The sequence below is a fragment of the Gadus chalcogrammus genome, chromosome 20 (assembly GCF_026213295.1).
Source record: "Gadus chalcogrammus isolate NIFS_2021 chromosome 20, NIFS_Gcha_1.0, whole genome shotgun sequence".
Lineage (NCBI taxonomy): Eukaryota > Metazoa > Chordata > Actinopteri > Gadiformes > Gadidae > Gadus > Gadus chalcogrammus.
In genome coordinates, this window is record NC_079431.1 from 17,008,912 (window position 1) to 17,026,121 (window position 17,210).

The window sequence follows — 17,210 nt, forward strand, 5'->3', positions numbered from 1 at the left end:
AGTCGTGCTGACGTAGGGGGATAGTGAATGGGATCGCTATATCTCTCTTGTATATACATCCATGTTACTCCGGCTCCCTCGTCCCTTTGGTCAACCTGTGGCGTAGCTAGCTCTGGTCTCAAGGGGGGGGGGGGGTCAGCAATAAGCTCCCTGCTTATTGCTGACCTCAGGGCATCTCTTCCCTGATTGCTTTGGGAATCCATGAAGCCGGTCATTCAAAGGTGCTTGAACACAACAAATACCTCTCAATGGTGGAGAAAAATAGGGACGGAGCAGAGGGGGAGAAAAATGTTTTTGGTTGTTTAGTTACAAAATCTTGCTCTCTTCTCCTCTCTCCCTTTACAACTCTCAAATCCCGCAGTACCATTAAGTGACCCGCCAACATTTGCTACTAGTTGTGTTTCTTAACAGATGATCTGTTATGGGTTATAAATAAAGTCTTCTCTACCTGAGGGAAGCTGTGCACGCAACAGTGCTGTTAAGACATTCGATAGCTCTACTCTGGGGCGGGGGGGGGGGATAAAAATACAACTTTATCAAGAGATCGGTGCTAAACACATCAGAGAGAAAGAGAGAGAATGACCCTTAGAAATCAAAGAGGAACAAATGTATAATTAGACATTTATATATACAATTTAAAAAGTCTATTTGACAGTTGAGTTTCGACTCAAAACATTTCCAGGAAGATATTAAAAAACGATTTAATACTGCAAGAAGAAATAATAAAATCAGAAACACAATAGTACAACTCCATAAGTCTATTTGAAGAGAACAGGCATGCGCCTTCAGTCACAAAGGAACAAAGCTTGAACGGTGGCGACATCTAGTGGTTTGTTAATATTCATTATAAAAAACTTAAAACCACATTCATCAAAAAACCCAATCATACAGGGTGCACCCATTTTCATAATTACTGGTTTGGCAAATTATTAGAATAAGCTAAAACAGAATCAAGTGCATATCACGTGTACATCGCTTAATGTCATACTGTATTTAAATATGTAAAAATAACATCTTGGTGCACCACACATTTCTCAAGATGAATGGAAATAAAGGAAGGAAAATGGATTGACAGGAAGGGATCTTGAAAGGCACAGCACTGAAAGGGTCCTCACTGGAGTACTTTGTGACAATTTAAGCAATATATGTGTTTTACACATGCAAATCAGTACACAAATTAGTACCAATCAACATCTGTGAGATAAGTGCTAATTCACAAGAGTAGCAAGCGCAACCCAATGTAAGACAAAAAAGTTAGAAATGTACAATGTTTTTATTGAAATATAAACAAAACTTGTTCAGTTTGTTCAGATTGGAACTGTCCTTTACACAAGAGACCTGAGGATCTCAGATTGGCTCCAGCAAGACGATAGGGCTAATGCTAAAATTGTTTGGAGCTTGTGTTTAAATGTTGCAACAAATGCAAACTGTAAGTCATCAGAATAATCATTATTGCCTTGGCGTTATTAAAATTGCATATCTGAAGATTGAGTCATGCCTATCATCACATTGCCAAAAGTCACCAAAAGCCACTGATTCAGTGACATCTGGTGATCTTTATAACATGCATATGATGTGCCTTCTGAATTCAAATGCATGCGTCTCCTCAACTCGTCTAATCTCAGCGGACAAGGCGGGACGTGCTTTTTACCTACGGTTTCTGTCAACTACACAGAGAGACCCATAGCGTACCCACAGCGTACCCACAACGGCTATTTGACACAGAAGTACAATTTGTGTGAGCGACAATGAGTGTTTGAATAAATGTGACGAAGGGAGAAGGATGAAACCGTACCCTGACCCAAGGGCTCCAGTGAAAATGCATCCCCATCAGCGCCACCACGTCAACTCGCCATATATTGCACGACACAAATCATTTATCGAAAATCATCAATGTACAAAGAACGTTGTCAACATAAATTATTGAAAGGGGCGAGTCGATGCTGGTACTGGCCATCGAGAAGTGAAGCTAGCCAGTTTTCTCGGTTTGGTTGTTTGGCTAGATGCGGGGCTAAGGATTACTGGGGCCTACCAGGCCCAGGCCCAGGGGCCCAAGCGCCGAGAGGGGCCTGAAGCCCAAGCATCTGCACTACCATTTCAATATTGTCTTTACAACATATTACATTTTTCTACTGATATCTTAATGGGGCCCTGAAGCCATATATCATTGGTTATATTATGTCATATTTCTCATATTTATCATATGCCATAAATCTAATATCATAAATATGTATTGTGCTCTTAACGCAACCTTTGTATCGCAACTGATTTGTGCGTCAGTGCAGAGTTGGGCTGTATGCTGGTGCTGCTTGAGGGTGGGGGCTTTTCTCGTCTTCTGGGGCCCAAGGGCCCACTGACTCATAATCCGCCCCTGTGTGTGGCGCCTTCCATTGATTGTTACCGCAGCGTTTCCCAGCTGCAAAATTCGACTCTGGGGCTGAGGTTGTGAACTGCGTCAGTCCCGGTCCTTACGGCTGCTGACCGTGCTTCACAAACGTGACGCTGCGCTCCAGCGCTACAGCCGCCCTGCGACCTGCGGTCGGGTTCAGCTCACTCATGTCAACCCCGGAGTCCAGGCTGGTGTCCCGGCTCTCCACGGGCCGCTGCGGCCGCCTGTGCTGGTCCGACACGGCGCGGTGGATCTCCGCCGCGGGCTTCCCGTCCAGCGACACAAACCATGCCCTGGGGGGCAGGTGAGACGGGTCCCCGCCTGCCCCCTGGAGACCCGGGCCGGGGAAGGGCCCCGAGCAGGAGTGCCTCTTGTCTCTGACTTTGTTCAGTGTCCCCGGGACCGATAAGGACTCCGGAAGGTGGTGCCCCCGGGGGGAGCTGCCGCTGGCGCTGGCGGTCGGGTCGACTGACGGTGAGATGGACGTCGAGGGATCGGTACTCCCCTGAGCCTCAGGCGGATTCTCGGCATTCGGCTGGTTCTGGAGGGAGGGGGCGGCACTCTGTGGTGTCGATTCCGCGGCAACGGGAGGAGGGTTGGTCGCCGGTAGGTGTTGGGGAAGAGCGTACGATCTGCAATGCTCTTGGTCCACGTGGAAGAACGCCGGCGCGTGGAGAATGGCCATCGGCTGGTTGTAGAAGAACAGGCTGTCGTCGAGAGACAGAGAAGCGCCGAGCTGCTGGGAGAAGCCGGTCAGGTGATCGGGGAGGCTGGTCAGTTGATTTGGGTGGCTGGTAAGGTGATCAGCGTGGCCAGCGGCGGTGTGGTACCCCTCCACGAGTGACTCCATCTCTACGGCCATGGCATTTTCCCTGTAGAAGGCCGAGTCGTTGCGATGGTAGGTGTTGCTCTGTCCCGCAGCCGGTATGTTTAACTGGCTCTCCTGGTCCAGCCGAGAGTCCCGCATCGACACCAAAAACAGGTCGTTTTCGCAGGTCGACGTGCTTTGGTCTCGCTTCGACAGCGGCAGATTGGACACGAGGGCCACTTTAGGCTTGGATTGACTGGATGATTCAGAAGAGGCGACAGAAGAGAATGGGTCAGACTGAACAAACAGTTCATGACAGTATATGCAAACTCTACACATTTGCACATGAGGCATAATCAACTCTCCAAGCATATCATCATTTTTATATATCAACCAATACTGCGGCAACAATATACATTACATTCAGATATTTGTTAATTGATGAGTTCATCCAAATAGATTTCAGCTTCACCATTTATAGCGGCTGTGTTTGAACTACGTGAGCCAAAGTTTACGTAACCAAGGAATGCGGATCACGGTTCATAGGCCATTTTGTCATGTGTGGCGCACCTCTGCAATTTGGAAGCTCAACATGGAGGTCATAACCTAAGAGTCCACACACATTTTTGGGCCCTACAGGGAATTGCCATGGCCTTGCATGGACTGTCAGCGCAAACGTGAATACAACCATCATCATGATCATCTTCTTCCACAAAGCTAGGGTTAGCGTATCTTGCTCAAGGATAGAAGGTAGACTGCTGAAAATGGAGTCGAACACAGAACCTTTTGGCCAGGAGTCAAACACTTTGACTGCTTCGCTAACCTGACTACCCGAGGAAAGGCCAGAAATGGCACTCTCTCTTGACCAATTAGATTTCCATATACAGCCTGTGTACATAAAGCTCATGGTTACCTGCAGTAGCACAACGTGACCAGCAGGAGCAGGATGACCAGGAGGGTGGCACCCAGGCCGGCCATGATGGACAGGCAGTGTTGGAAGAGGAAGTCGATGGCGACAGACAGGTCCTTTGAACCTTCAAAACATTCAGATGATGAATACTACGAAACACATTTATTTTAACCTTGAGGATTTTTGGTGGGAATATACATAAAACAGAGTTGTCTACAAATGTAGTTGTCTAGTGAATAATAGACCAAGATACCGTACTTGTCATTCAGGAGCAGGTATGGTAAAAGGGGCAACTTGGATTTAAAGGTCCCATGACATGCTGGTGTGGGCTGATTAGCCGTTACAAGCTGTAACGACACGCCCACTGTGATGTCATAAGGGACAGATTTCCAAAACAGCTTTTAACGGCTAATCAACCAATTAAATCAATTAATCAATTAAATTATACCCACAATTTGCCTGCGGACGCTTGGGATCGGACCAAAGACTAATAGATGTAAGCCTGTGTAGTCATTTGTGCAGAAGTGACACTGCTGTTTCATCACACGCTGAGTTTGGTAAAAGGGCCACAGAACAAGACAAGAGCTACTGACCCCTGGTTGAAGACAGAGGAGCTGCGATCCAGTATCCTAGATGTGGAGCCATGAAGGTCCATGTGAGTTTTCCCCTTGAGGAAACCACCTTCCCCAGTCCAGCTCTCATCCATCCACCTGAGAAGGAGAATACACACATAGCCACTATGTCTTCATAAGAACTTACATGTGACTCACAGAATAATTTGTGGCTACATTACCTAAAATCGGTTGCTTGAACATGCAGATTGACTGATTAATTGGTTGGTGAGTTCGATTATATCTTAATTAGATATTAGTTTGACTGACTAATGAATTTGTTCATTATTTTGGCTTGGTATAATAATGTCAAAACATAATAATAACTGGCAATGGTGCCCTATTGTTAGATTAAAATGATCACAATTCAAACCTAATATTAATAAAAATGTACATAAAATATGTACTCATCATGCTTACAAAATAATATTGGAATATAGAAGGTGAAACCGCATATAGAAAAATTAGAAGCCTGGGTTTAATCCATCATAACCATTTTTCATTTCAGTTCAATAAAAAAACACACCTACAAAGCAATAAACTGCACAGCGTAAAGTCTCCGTGGTCTGGCCTATCGTGAACATTAATTAAGATATGATTTACAACAAGCACTTTTTCTTCAGAGGAGTGGAGACATTAACGGTACAGCATGACTACTGAATGTCCAGACAAGACTCCATTAGCGTAAAGATCTTCCCCTGGGGAATTCTGTTCAAGTCTCGCTCCACAGGGCCAGAAATAGGGCTTTCTACTCGGATCAACAGAGGCTCCACATGATCCGATTTGACAGAAGGATGCAAAACAGCCAACAGAGAATGCACGTGAGAGAGAATTGTATTTGTTTTTCAAAGTGAACACACCACTTGGAGGGTGAAGAAGGTTCCCTTTTCAGGGGCTCAGTTACCAGATATGTTAAAAGAATCCTCAGTAATTGAAAATATGAACATCATTTTTTCAAAATAATTACTTTATTTAATTACTTGCATTATCAATATCCTTTTTGGCCCATATTTTATTTTCTAACATGCCATCCCAATATAATTTCAATGTCTATTTATGTGTTTACCTAAATAAAAACACAATCCAAAATATGATTTTAAAACCACAATAATCACTATCAAATTATCTTCATCATGTTTCCCCAACATTTTGGTTGAATCTTCATACTTTGCTTTCAGCATAAAAAAAAATAAATAATAATAATATATCATATATTTAAGAGCTGAACTACAAGCACACCTCATCGCCTTTCATCTTAAACACGTATCAATGAGGATGTTTAAACCAAAACCCTTCTGGTTTTAGTGTTATAAAGGGGTGCGGATAAGGGCTGTTAGGGTAAGACAGTGAGAAGTTAACCAATCCCGGCTGTTGAGCACCCACCAGCGGTGTGGTTGAAGAGCCAGGCAGGGACGTGGTCTCCCGGTTGAATCCCCCAGCCGGGCTCCAGGGGGAGGGACATCCTCAGGGGCCCGGTCACCTGGAGCTCAGCCTCTCTGGAGGTCAGCTGCACACTGACAGCAGCCACGGCCCGCAGCTCACCACTGGTGAAGCCTGGAGGGAGAAACACACAGGAATATACACATGAAGAAAAAAATGAAGGAATAGCTATGTCAATAAACAAACATTGACATTGTACTTAAAACTTAACAGTTTGTTGAAGTGATTACTTTCAAGAGAATTTAAAAAGATTTTCCTTGGATGGAATGCATTTCAGAAAATTGCCAAATTGTTATTTGTCCCAAATTAACCATTACCTTCTACTTCTTATTTTGGCAACTTGGATTTATTTAACAAAAACATGAGTGATACACGGTATGGTTTTGGATGGTTAAACCAACAACATTGACACCTCAACATTCAGTCAATTATATTCTTCACTGGTTGTTACAAGTCTTTCCCTTTTGCACCTTTTACTCCCACACACATAGACACACATACACACACCGGATTTAGTGGATGTGATGGCGGTGATCCTGAGCGCGGCGTCTCCCTCTCCTGATTTGAGGACAGGGGCGGTGAAGTAGGCAGAGAGAGAAGACACATTGCTGCTCGTCGACGACAGATTCAACAAACTCTGGGGAAACTCAACGCTGGGCTGGAATGATGCATCTAATCCCAAAAACACACAAACACACACACAAATTTTAATTCAAAATTCAAAATGTATGTGTTTAACTCAGATTTATTTGATTTGTACACACATACAGATGCGACCACATTAACACAAACACACACACACACATCAGATAATCACACACACACACAAACGTTCATAAATAAACACACGTACCAGAGGTCTTGCCGTTAATGAGAATAAAATCCTCGTAGAGCCAGATGTTTCCTTTGCTCAGAGCGAGAAGTGACATTGTTATCGATGAAAAGACTAGAGAAGAATAACAGAAACAGAATTGTTATCAACTTTGAGGACTTTTACTCTGAAAAGACAAGTCCAAGTCTCCTTCTCCCCCGCTCATTCTCTCTCTCTCTCTCTCTCTCTCTCTCTCTCTCTCTCTCTCTCTCTCTCTCTCTCTCTCTCTCTCTCTCTTTCTCTCTCTCTCTCTCGCCAACACTCACTGGGCATTCTTTGGGGTTTCCATGGTGACGCCATGAGCACGTAGCCGTCCTTGCTAGCCACCACCACCACGTTGGGCACCAGCTCCCGGTAGGGCAGAGGCAGCAGCACCACCCCGTCCTCCCCGGTGAGACCCACGGTGGCCTGGCTGTAGTCCAGGTACACCTCCACCCTGGCCTGGCTCAGACCCTGCCGGCTCAGCAGGTCGCTCACCTGCACCTTCAGAGTGCAGGAGGACCCTGGATGTCACAAGATTACAATGTTTTAGTATTCAAGAGTATGTTTACAAAGTATTAATACACAAGACTAGGTTTACTATGCATTAGTACATGAGTATTTTTCGAATGCATTAGTATACAGGAGTATGTTTACAATGTGATTGTATGGTTTATAATATAAGGTTTAAAATGTATACGTAGACAAGAGTATGTTTACATTGATAGAAGAGTAGGTTTATAATGTATTACTATTAAAAAACAGGTTTATAATGTTGTGCATTGTCAGGAGTAGATGTATGATGTGGGAAGAGATGAAAAGAGAGGTGAACACAGGAGACTCAGAGGAGAGGAGAGGATAATATAGTAGGCTACTATAGAATATAGCAGAGTGCAGTACAGTACAATAGAGTAGACTACTATAAAGTCAATATTGTTATACAAATGTTGTAATGAGATTGAGCATTACAACTATTCAGAAATGAAAACCTATCACTGGAATGATTATTTACATGTTCATATCCACTGTTGGTTCTTTGTCGGTTTATACATAGTTCAGCAGTGCTAAAAGTAGACCATGTGACAGCCGTGACCCGCTAAAGGCTACGCAGCTTCTGCCAGGAGACGGCTTAAATATCTCATCCCATATAAGAAGAAGACGGAACAGGAATCTACAGAAATTATTCTCGTCTTCGGTAGCTACTCTTCACTCTGTGTTTTTTCCCCGTAATTACCCCAATTGTAGGTCACTTTGGATAAAGGCATCTGCAAATCACGCATTTAAATGTGTTTAGCATGCTACATAAAAGAAGCAAGCGGATGGTTTGATGCATTGTAAAGCATTTGTAATGCATTTGAGGTCAAACGGGTTTGTCACATCAAGTGTTATGTGAGCTGTTGTTTCCCTGAGCCTAAGAGATGGCTTGTGTTGTGCTGGCATTCAGGGGCGCTGGGAGCTGGTTCTCATGGCCTGTGAGGAAACAGCATTTTGGCAGATCTGTTTTCTGCTAAGATCAGCACAGATGGACAAGAAGGGGGCGCTTGTTTTAGAGACCGAGGCACTGTGCGTGTGTGTGTGGGTGTGTTTGTCTGTGTGTAAGTGTGTGTGTGTGTGTGTGTGTGTGTGTATGCGTTTGTGTGAGCATGTGTGTCTGTGTGTTCTGGCACGATGGACAAGCACAACAGAATGGGGTCACTTATTCTGCACTGGAGATGAAGTGGTGCCAGATTAGCATTAATCTGCCCATTTGAAGCAGTGAACCTCAGATCACAGAGAGGTTTATTGGCTGCAGAGAAACAAGCTGTCTCGTGGATGGGCAGACATGCAGGGATATGACAACAGTAACATACAAGATATCGGTGATAGAATCTAAAAAATATGTTCTGATAAAATGGATAAATGTTACTTATTACAACGTAAGACAATAAAGGTCAAAACATTTGATATGTAATAAATATAATGAATAATAATACAAAAATAAGTGCATTATCAAAAAATGGGTTTGTAAGACACAGCGTATTTAATAATATTTAGCTATTAAGTTAATAAAAAATGAAAACAAAATATGTATTTTTAAATCTTTCCATCCTTCGTGTCTCATGACTGAAGTCATTGTGAGGGAAGTCAAGAGGATCGCATGTTCTCTCGCCAGCATTTCTCTGCATATTAAACACTATTACAGAGATATTGCACATGATACTTAAGATGTTTCCTAAACCACACAGGATAAATCCCCCCCCCCCCATCCCAGCCCCAAGTCAGCTCAAACAGATGGTCCGACAGGAATTAACTCTGATCAGAGGAGTCTGCGTCTGGGTGTTGGAATTAGACCATCCCACCCATAAACCAAAACACAAGCAGTCATTTGAAGTGAAGATAGATTCATGATGACATGCATACACAGTCTCTCTCTCTCTCTCTCTCTCTCTCTCTCTCTCTCTCTCTCTCTCTCTCTCTCTCTCTCTCTCTCTCTCTCTCTCTCTCTCTCTCTCTCTCTCTCTCTCTCTCTCTCTCTCTCTCTCTCTCTCTCTCTCTCTCACTCTCACACACTCTCACACACACACACACACACACACACACACACACACACACACACACACACACACACACACACACACACACACACACACACACACCCAATAGAGATCTTATTTACCATCGAAACACCTATGGTTAAACTGCAGTTCTGTTGCATTTGGTTGATTGCTATTCAAGAGGGAGAGCCCTGTTTGAGACTAGGCTAAGATAACTAAATAACTCTATGTGTCCTCAAAGGTTGCCAGCTCTGTCTGGCCTCGTACCATCGGGGGTTTCAGGTTGTCTGCTGCAAAGAGCAAGCTCCTAGACATCATGAAACAGAACATGTGATATAACACTGGAATGTTCCTCCTACGGAATCATGAATTACGCATGGAGTTAAGAAGAGGACAAGGGAGTCAGTAACACGACAATAACCACTTTCAGATACCGCCCCCATTCCCCTCCCCATCTTGTAAACAATCCTCTCTTCGTGGATAAAACAACATGGGGGTTTGAGATCATCCAAACAGTGTCATCATATGTACGATTCGAGAGAAACGACTACGTTGCACAATGGACATTCGGGTAACCAGCGCCTATGGGGAGCCATCGGCTCTTATTAGAATGAGTGGAATGGAAAGTTAGTGTCCAAAGTGGCTTTGTTGTGGCTTCATAATGGCGCTATATGTGGACATCGACATGGCAGGGTAGACGGGACGGCGCAGATGGCGATGAGCATTCGACCAGTGCGTCATATCAGAGATTAAAGTTACCCGGAGACAAACAAAAGATAGTGCTGACGTTAACGGAGATATAAATCACACTTTTGAATAATAACGTGTAACAATAGGATGATGAGGAGGGGTGTGGGGGGGTTGCAGGTAGAGACGCACCTCCCGAGGAACGGATGCCATCGTTGGGTTGGTGCTGAGGCTGACCCGGGTGGTCCGTCTGTTCCTGGCCAGAAAAGTTGTCCTCTTTGAGATGCGAGACGCGTCCATTGGGAACCAATCCTCCGTCGGTCCTCGCATTCCTCGGGAAAAGCAGGACGCACAATAGAAACGCAAACGGATGCATTAGGCCTACTGTGTGGAGATGGTGATGGTAGCCGTCGCTTTGCGGGTTCCCTCAAACGTCCCTCTATCTCATGGTCAACTTCTACATCGCTTTATTTTTCCTGCGCCTCGCCTGTCAACCGCACACAAGTTGAAGTCCAAACCACTCCAAACATTCATCTTCACCGGAGCTCCTCCTCCTCCTTCCAGGGTCTGGTAACCCTGATCACCAGCGCTGTTCATCTGGTTGCCGCACGGGGGCGCTGTTCCTCAGGTTCCGCACGGGGCGCTGTTCCTCTGGTGGCGGCACGGGGCGCTGTTCCTCCGGTGGCCGCACGGGGATGCTGTCCCTCCGATGCCCGCAGGGGGCGCTGTTCCTCCGGTGGCCGCATGGGGACGCTGTTCCTCCAGGGTCCGCACATGGCGCTGTTCCTCTGGTGGCGGCACGGGGCGCTGGTCCTCCGATGGGCGCAAGGGGCGCTGTTCCTCTGGTGGCCGCACGGGGATTGCTGTCCCTCCGGTGCCCGCACGGGGCGCTCTTCCTCTGGTGGCCGCACGGGGGCGCTGTGGACGTTTTATGACTGGCTTCTTAAATAACAAGGCAATGGTTTGAATTATACAAATATGAATTTATTCTTCTCGGTTTTTTGCTTCTTTCATCTCCATTATTTGTAATATGAATAAAAATAATAGGTATTATTATCATTATTATTATTATTATTATTATTAGTATAAGTAGCTTATTATTATTATTATTATTATTATTATTATTATTATTATTATTATTATTATTATTGTTTGTTTAGGGTTAGGGGTTTTCATTTGTACTTTTAGCCTCATGCATCATCAATAAGGTATATAGTCCACTCTAAAAAGGATTCCGAAACACATTACAACATTTTCATGCCATGACATAGGCTACCCTCCACAACCCTTATCTTTAATGTAGATTATTCAGATTCTAAAACGAATAGCCTACTAGCCAGCCACGGAGACGGTGGGTCCAAAATATACATTTTGTTGCGAGTTTGTCTTCGGGATTGACACCCACATTATAACAGAAGGACAAGTGAATCAATCACACACAGAGTAATAGCCCAAGGGACATCCAAACCACAAAAACAAATCTATCATTTTACCACAACCCAGGTAAGCAAAAGACAATTAAAGCACTTCAATTAATGATGATGATCACACAACTTTTAAGGGCCCTATCGAACGGAACAGTCAGACATTACCACTTTGGTCAGACGTCTCTTGCACCAGAGGTCGGGGCGTCAGGGGGCGGGGCAGCAGAGAGAGGGGCATAGCTCTATAGGAAGTGTGAGGGTTTGACACAGTGGCAGCATAACCTTCATTTTAGATTTTGCATTCATAAAAAGCCTCAACGGTACTGTGTCACACAACTTCTCTCCTCATAGTTAACAAATATTGAGGTTTCTGCAGATTCAATTATCCTCAGGGCCTCCTTTTTCATACATATACTTTAGGGGCATAGCATTCCCACATACATTAATGCTATTGCTCAGCTTCTGCCGACCTGACCTCCCTTGGAAGGGCTTGATTCTCACATGCCCTTCCTGCTCCATTTCCTGTGGAGAGACACAGTGTCCACAATTAGTTTGCCTAAAATGATTTCATGTAATGGTTCGGTTCTCTACATAAGGAGATGACTGCTTTCGTATTCTGCATGCAGTGGTGTACTCTGGGACAGCTCTGCCTCGCTCATGCGCGTCAGTTTGGTTTGAAATGTGCTGGGGACAGAGACGCATTCGGAATTGCATTTTCAGAAGTGCTGGGTACAATGAGGATTCACTCTTTTTATTCTCTTTAGAGCAGGTAATGAAAGGTTCTGAAAGACGACATACCCACATACCCATGTTACTAATGAATCAAATGTATACATAAAACTGTAATGGCTGACATGTTTTATGTAGAAAGCGTATCCAAAAAGCATTGGACATCTGACCCACTATGTTCTGCTCCATGTACCCAATGTTTACAACGTGATGAAACATGACGAACATAAAACAAAGAGGAGCTGGGGAAAGAAATTAACGTAATTATTGTGTTTAAGTTCAGATGGGGCAAACCTGTGGCCACACAGTACTACAAATGTCGTCATGATTGAAAAAGGTAAAAAATAATTGTTGCACAGCTGAAAGCTATATCACATCATGAACTGGCTGTTCTCAATTCACAACATGCATCCATCCAATCTACATCAGGACTCCAGCAACTCCACTATCATCATCCCCACTACAAATTCAAATCAAGTATATATATTTTTTTAAGTGGTGGGTACAAAATGAATCTTTACCAAAACTGGTAGGTACTCGTCCCCAGCGTCCCCAGCAAAATCCATGTCTATGCCCTCGCTGCTAAGACCTACTTGAATTTACTGTTTTAGTTTGTGATGAAAGTGATGAATAACTTTAAATAAAAGCATCTACGACAGCCAATATGTAAAGACATTAGGCGTTAGGAGAAACATAATCTAGGCTAGGCTATTGCGTTAAACAACATCCCAGGTAAGCAGAAGACGTAATTAATGTAATTAATGTGTTTAAGTTCAGATGGGGCAAACCTGTGGCCACACACAGTACTACAAATGTCGTCATGATTGAAAAAGGTAAAAAAAAAATTGTTGCACAGCTGAAAGCTATATCACATCATGAACTGGCTGTTCTCAATTCACAACATGCACAACATCCAATCTATCCAATTATAACACATGATTGCTTTAGAAACACATTAAGTACCTTTGAAATGAACCACGCTTTGAGAGTGATGTTGTTACTTAGTATAGACGGTATGGATATGAGCTGTAGACACCGTAAGGTCATCACCATTTCATGTTTGTTAGCTGTTCGTGAGTTCATCGGGTTATTGTACTCCAACGCATGTCCTATGAGTAGTCAAACTGAAAACTCTGTTCAGTCACTCTCTCTCACAAACACACAAACGCACACCCTGAAGTATAGCTCTGAAACAGAATAAAGGTTATCGGGCATATGGGTTCTACTGAGCTGCAGATTATTCGATAATATAGCCTACTGTACCAGGTCATTCGGTGGCCACTTTTACCTTAAGCATCTTACAAAACCATTCTGGGCATTATTCGCTATGAATCCGTGTGACAGGTTTTCTGACCCTAAGGCCTCCGCATATCTCAGTGTTTTAGACGATGAATTAAAAACAAACACGTCAACCGCCACAAATGTTGAACCTTTAAAGCCAAATGTCAGCCTGGCATTGCTTCTTTTAAACTTCACCGTGGAAAGGCCACTCCACTCATGCCTCGAACTGGCGATTACAGGTGGGGGGATGACAGTCTGACAGCTATGGCGACAGCTGGAATCAACCGTACATCACGATTTTATGTAATTGAAAGGATAATCTGTACAATGACAAGGTTACAGGGAAAGCAGAGTGGGTTAAATTTGCCACATTATTGAGGCATGTGTCAACTCAGACAAAAGGAAAGGAGAATCAGCAGCGACAACTGTGGACATATTAAATGTGCGTTTCTCAATAAGAACTAGAGAAGACATAATTACTTGTTGGGTACCGATATAGAGAGACTCCTTTCTTATTCTTATAAACCTAGTTTGCCCTGTTTGAGAAACTTGGTCAGGCAGCACTTTCAATACCTTTGTTGGAGTTACTCTCCACAATATTGATTGCATGCTTAGATTTTTTTTAGATCACTTCTTTTGATGAAAGCGTACTAAAAGACAACGAGTTCATGGAGAGAGGACCTGAGAGTGCAATAAGGAGGCACACACACACACACACACACACACAGCGAGAAAGACATCCACACACACACACAGTGAGAGAGACGTACACACCCAGCGAGAGAGAGAGAGAGAGAGAGAGAGAGAGAGAGAGAGAGAGAGAGAGAGAGAGAGAGAGAGAGAGAGAGAGAGAGAGAGAGAGAGAGAGAGAGAGAGAGAGAGAGAGAGAGAGAGAGAGAGGCTTTTAAGAGTAAAAGTCCTGAAAGTTGATAAAAATTTGCATCTGGCTCTACAAGGATTATTTTGTCATTAACGTCAAGACCTCTGGTACGTTTGTTGATGGACATTTGTGTGTGTGTGAGCATTTGTATGTGCATCTGCATGTGTATGTATATCTGATGTGGGTGTATGTTTGTGTAAATAGTATACCAATCAAATATATATGAGTTAAACAAATCTTTTCTTTTATACATTTTTTCAAACATGAATTCCACATGGAAATTAAAGCCATTCATTTTATATTATCTCTGTGTATGTGTGTTTGTATGTGTGTGTTTCTGTTAAGATGCATAAGAGTGAAAGCGAAATCGAGTGCGAGAGCGAGAGCGAGAGCGAGAGTGAGAGTGAGCTTGGGGTTGATCAGTGTGTACTAAGCGAAGTCTAAGGGTTTGGCTGAGTTACTGTGATTGTTTGCAGCAGTGTTCTCTTGAACAGTAAATGTGACGGAGCCAAAAGCCAACATACTCACTGATGGAGCTAAAGACTCAGAGAGATAATGCTACCATGTTACCAATGTATATATATATATATATATATATATATATATTAGTGCTGTCAGTTAAACGCGTTATTAACGGCGTTTACGCAAACCAATTTTAACGGCGTTATTCTTTTTATCGCGCGATTAACGCAATTTCTTATTATTAAAAAAAAATTCGATTTTTTTTTTTTTTTCTTTGGCTCAAAACAAAGAAGCAGTAGCCTGACTGCTATGTTCAAGGCAGTATGTTTGTAAGTTCATCGTATAATTGCACTATAGGCTTTTTTTTGTATCGTCCTGTTTTGATCAGTATATGCAAATGTTGTTATCAATAAAAAAACATTTGCATAAGGCAAGCCGATGCACTTCTCCATGTTGATAAGAGCATTAAAATGAGAACAATTAATGGGACAAAGAAATCAAGGGATATTTAGCATAGAAAAAAGATTTGCGATTAATTGCGATTACTCGCATTAATACTATGGCATTGATGGGATTAATCGCGATTAAATATTTGAATCGCTTGACAGCACTAATGTATATATTAAAATATGAATATAATTAAATAAACATACCATGGTCCCATTATCTCTCCCTTGCAACACAGCAGACATAGTGTCCGTCGCTGGAGACGGATAGGTGCGTGACTAAACATTATTAAGCGCTATTGACGCACCAGATGCTGTTAATGCTTTGGCTAAACCCAGCAGCAAACAGAGGTGACCATGATCAAAGGTAGAAAGAGTTGTTGGAAGGTTTATCTCGGGCGTGCAGCAGGGTATTTGAAATGCGTGACGTGGCGTCACAGGTCTAAAGACAAGACGCTTATTTTGTTTGAGAAATGTGAACTATGACACCTAATTTTCCACACACAGTTTTAATGAATACAAGGACAGATGGTTGTTATTCGTCTTTGTTTTGTGCTGAGGTTATGTCAGGTTTGTATTGTACAACGTATTTCTATTACCTTAATGGATACAATCAATCAACTGTACAACTCTACAAGGTGAATGCAATAGGAAATAAAAAATACTTCACCTATCCATTTAATTCATGATGAATCAACATTGTTCAACCTCACCAGGAGATTAAATGCGGCTTTGGGATCACTGCCAATCAATCCTCAATGTTTAGGTATTTCACATAAAAGTGAGGCCTGCATCACCATGTGCCACCATTGTGACGAAAAACATGAATAACATGGGAGCATTTCACAAACCATTACATTCCCAATTTATTCCCATGTTTACTAAGCCCCTATGAATTCAAAAAGCAGCCTGGCGATCCGTCAGATAGCCCGTGACATGTGGCTCCAGGGGAAGTTTGAGGATAGATCAAAGTTACTGTGTCAACGGGTCAAGAGTTAGCATTTAGACTTGAGCCACTGGGGCGTCAGTTCATTCTCCTCTCTCCTCCGTCAGCGTTGGTGGCTCGCCTAGGCTGCCGACCGGCTCATTTCTACTCGACTTTAAACGGACGTACAGGGAAGGACAAGGAGAGCCACATCGCCTGCCATGATGGAGCTGGCCAGCCTCACACCCTGAGATCCACCTGCACCGGTTGTCCCCATCATAACTCTTAATGTCACAACACAACGACAGGCCGGGACTGGGGAATGGTGTGGCCCCGCTGTAGTGGAAATGCTGTGGTGTGTCTGGAGAAACTATCTTCCAGCTGGATTTTGTTTCGGGGCATGTTTTTTTGACGGTGCTTACACTTTACTTCCTCACTTGGGACTGTTTATTTTCATGTTTATTTTTTTTTCTATGGGCAGAAAGTGACATTGAACATTCACTCCAAAAATAAATGATATTCAAAGTTTTCTCCCAAAGGCTTTACGTAACCTGTATCATGAGAGCCAAACTGGTGTATTAAATACTTTGTGGGGAAATTGTCAAACAGAAAAGTTATGATCTTTGAAGAATTGGTCACTTTCTTGAGGGCAAAAGTGCCTTATGATTTATATTGTTTTCAGATGAACTGGTCCATTTTGCTTCATCACATGGCGACCTCCAGTAACCTCTAGAAGTGTATGAGGCTGTGCAATACTCAGTAGGCACATCATAATATCCAGAGAGTGAAGGAACTCAGGTTTCTTGCCACAATCACAATCCAATAGTTAAGATG

The 17,210-nt window shown here is 43.3% G+C and overlaps 1 protein-coding gene across 1 annotated transcript; it reads right to left on the reverse strand.

Annotated features, from left to right (window-relative positions):
- Positions 1–520: 520 nt before the first annotated feature.
- On the reverse strand, positions 521–10,799 carry LOC130373641 (protein FAM171B-like). Its single transcript, XM_056580265.1, has 8 exons — positions 10,422–10,799; positions 7,296–7,532; positions 7,012–7,104; positions 6,666–6,830; positions 6,102–6,272; positions 4,701–4,817; positions 4,111–4,231; positions 521–3,453 (listed from the first exon to the last, which is right to left on the reverse strand). Exons 1-8 carry the CDS (start codon positions 10,603–10,605, stop codon positions 2,469–2,471), a joined length of 2,073 nt encoding a protein of 690 aa, XP_056436240.1. The 5' UTR covers positions 10,606–10,799; the 3' UTR covers positions 521–2,468.
- Between the last annotated feature and the right edge of the window lie 6,411 nt (positions 10,800–17,210).

What these genes read in the sequence shown, in the direction of transcription:
- LOC130373641 (XM_056580265.1), bottom strand. Translation starts at nt 10,605, where the DNA reads ATGCATCCGTTTGCGTTTCTATTGTGCGTCCTGCTTTTCCCGAGGAAT. An exon ending in TGGCATCCGTTCCTCGGGAG is followed by an intron (nt 7,533 to 10,421) that starts GTGCGTCTCTAC and finishes TGTGACATCCAG; the next exon opens with GGTCCTCCTGCACTCTGAAG. An exon ending in CATTAACGGCAAGACCTCTG is followed by an intron (nt 6,831 to 7,011) that starts GTACGTGTGTTT and finishes TTTTGGGATTAG; the next exon opens with ATGCATCATTCCAGCCCAGC.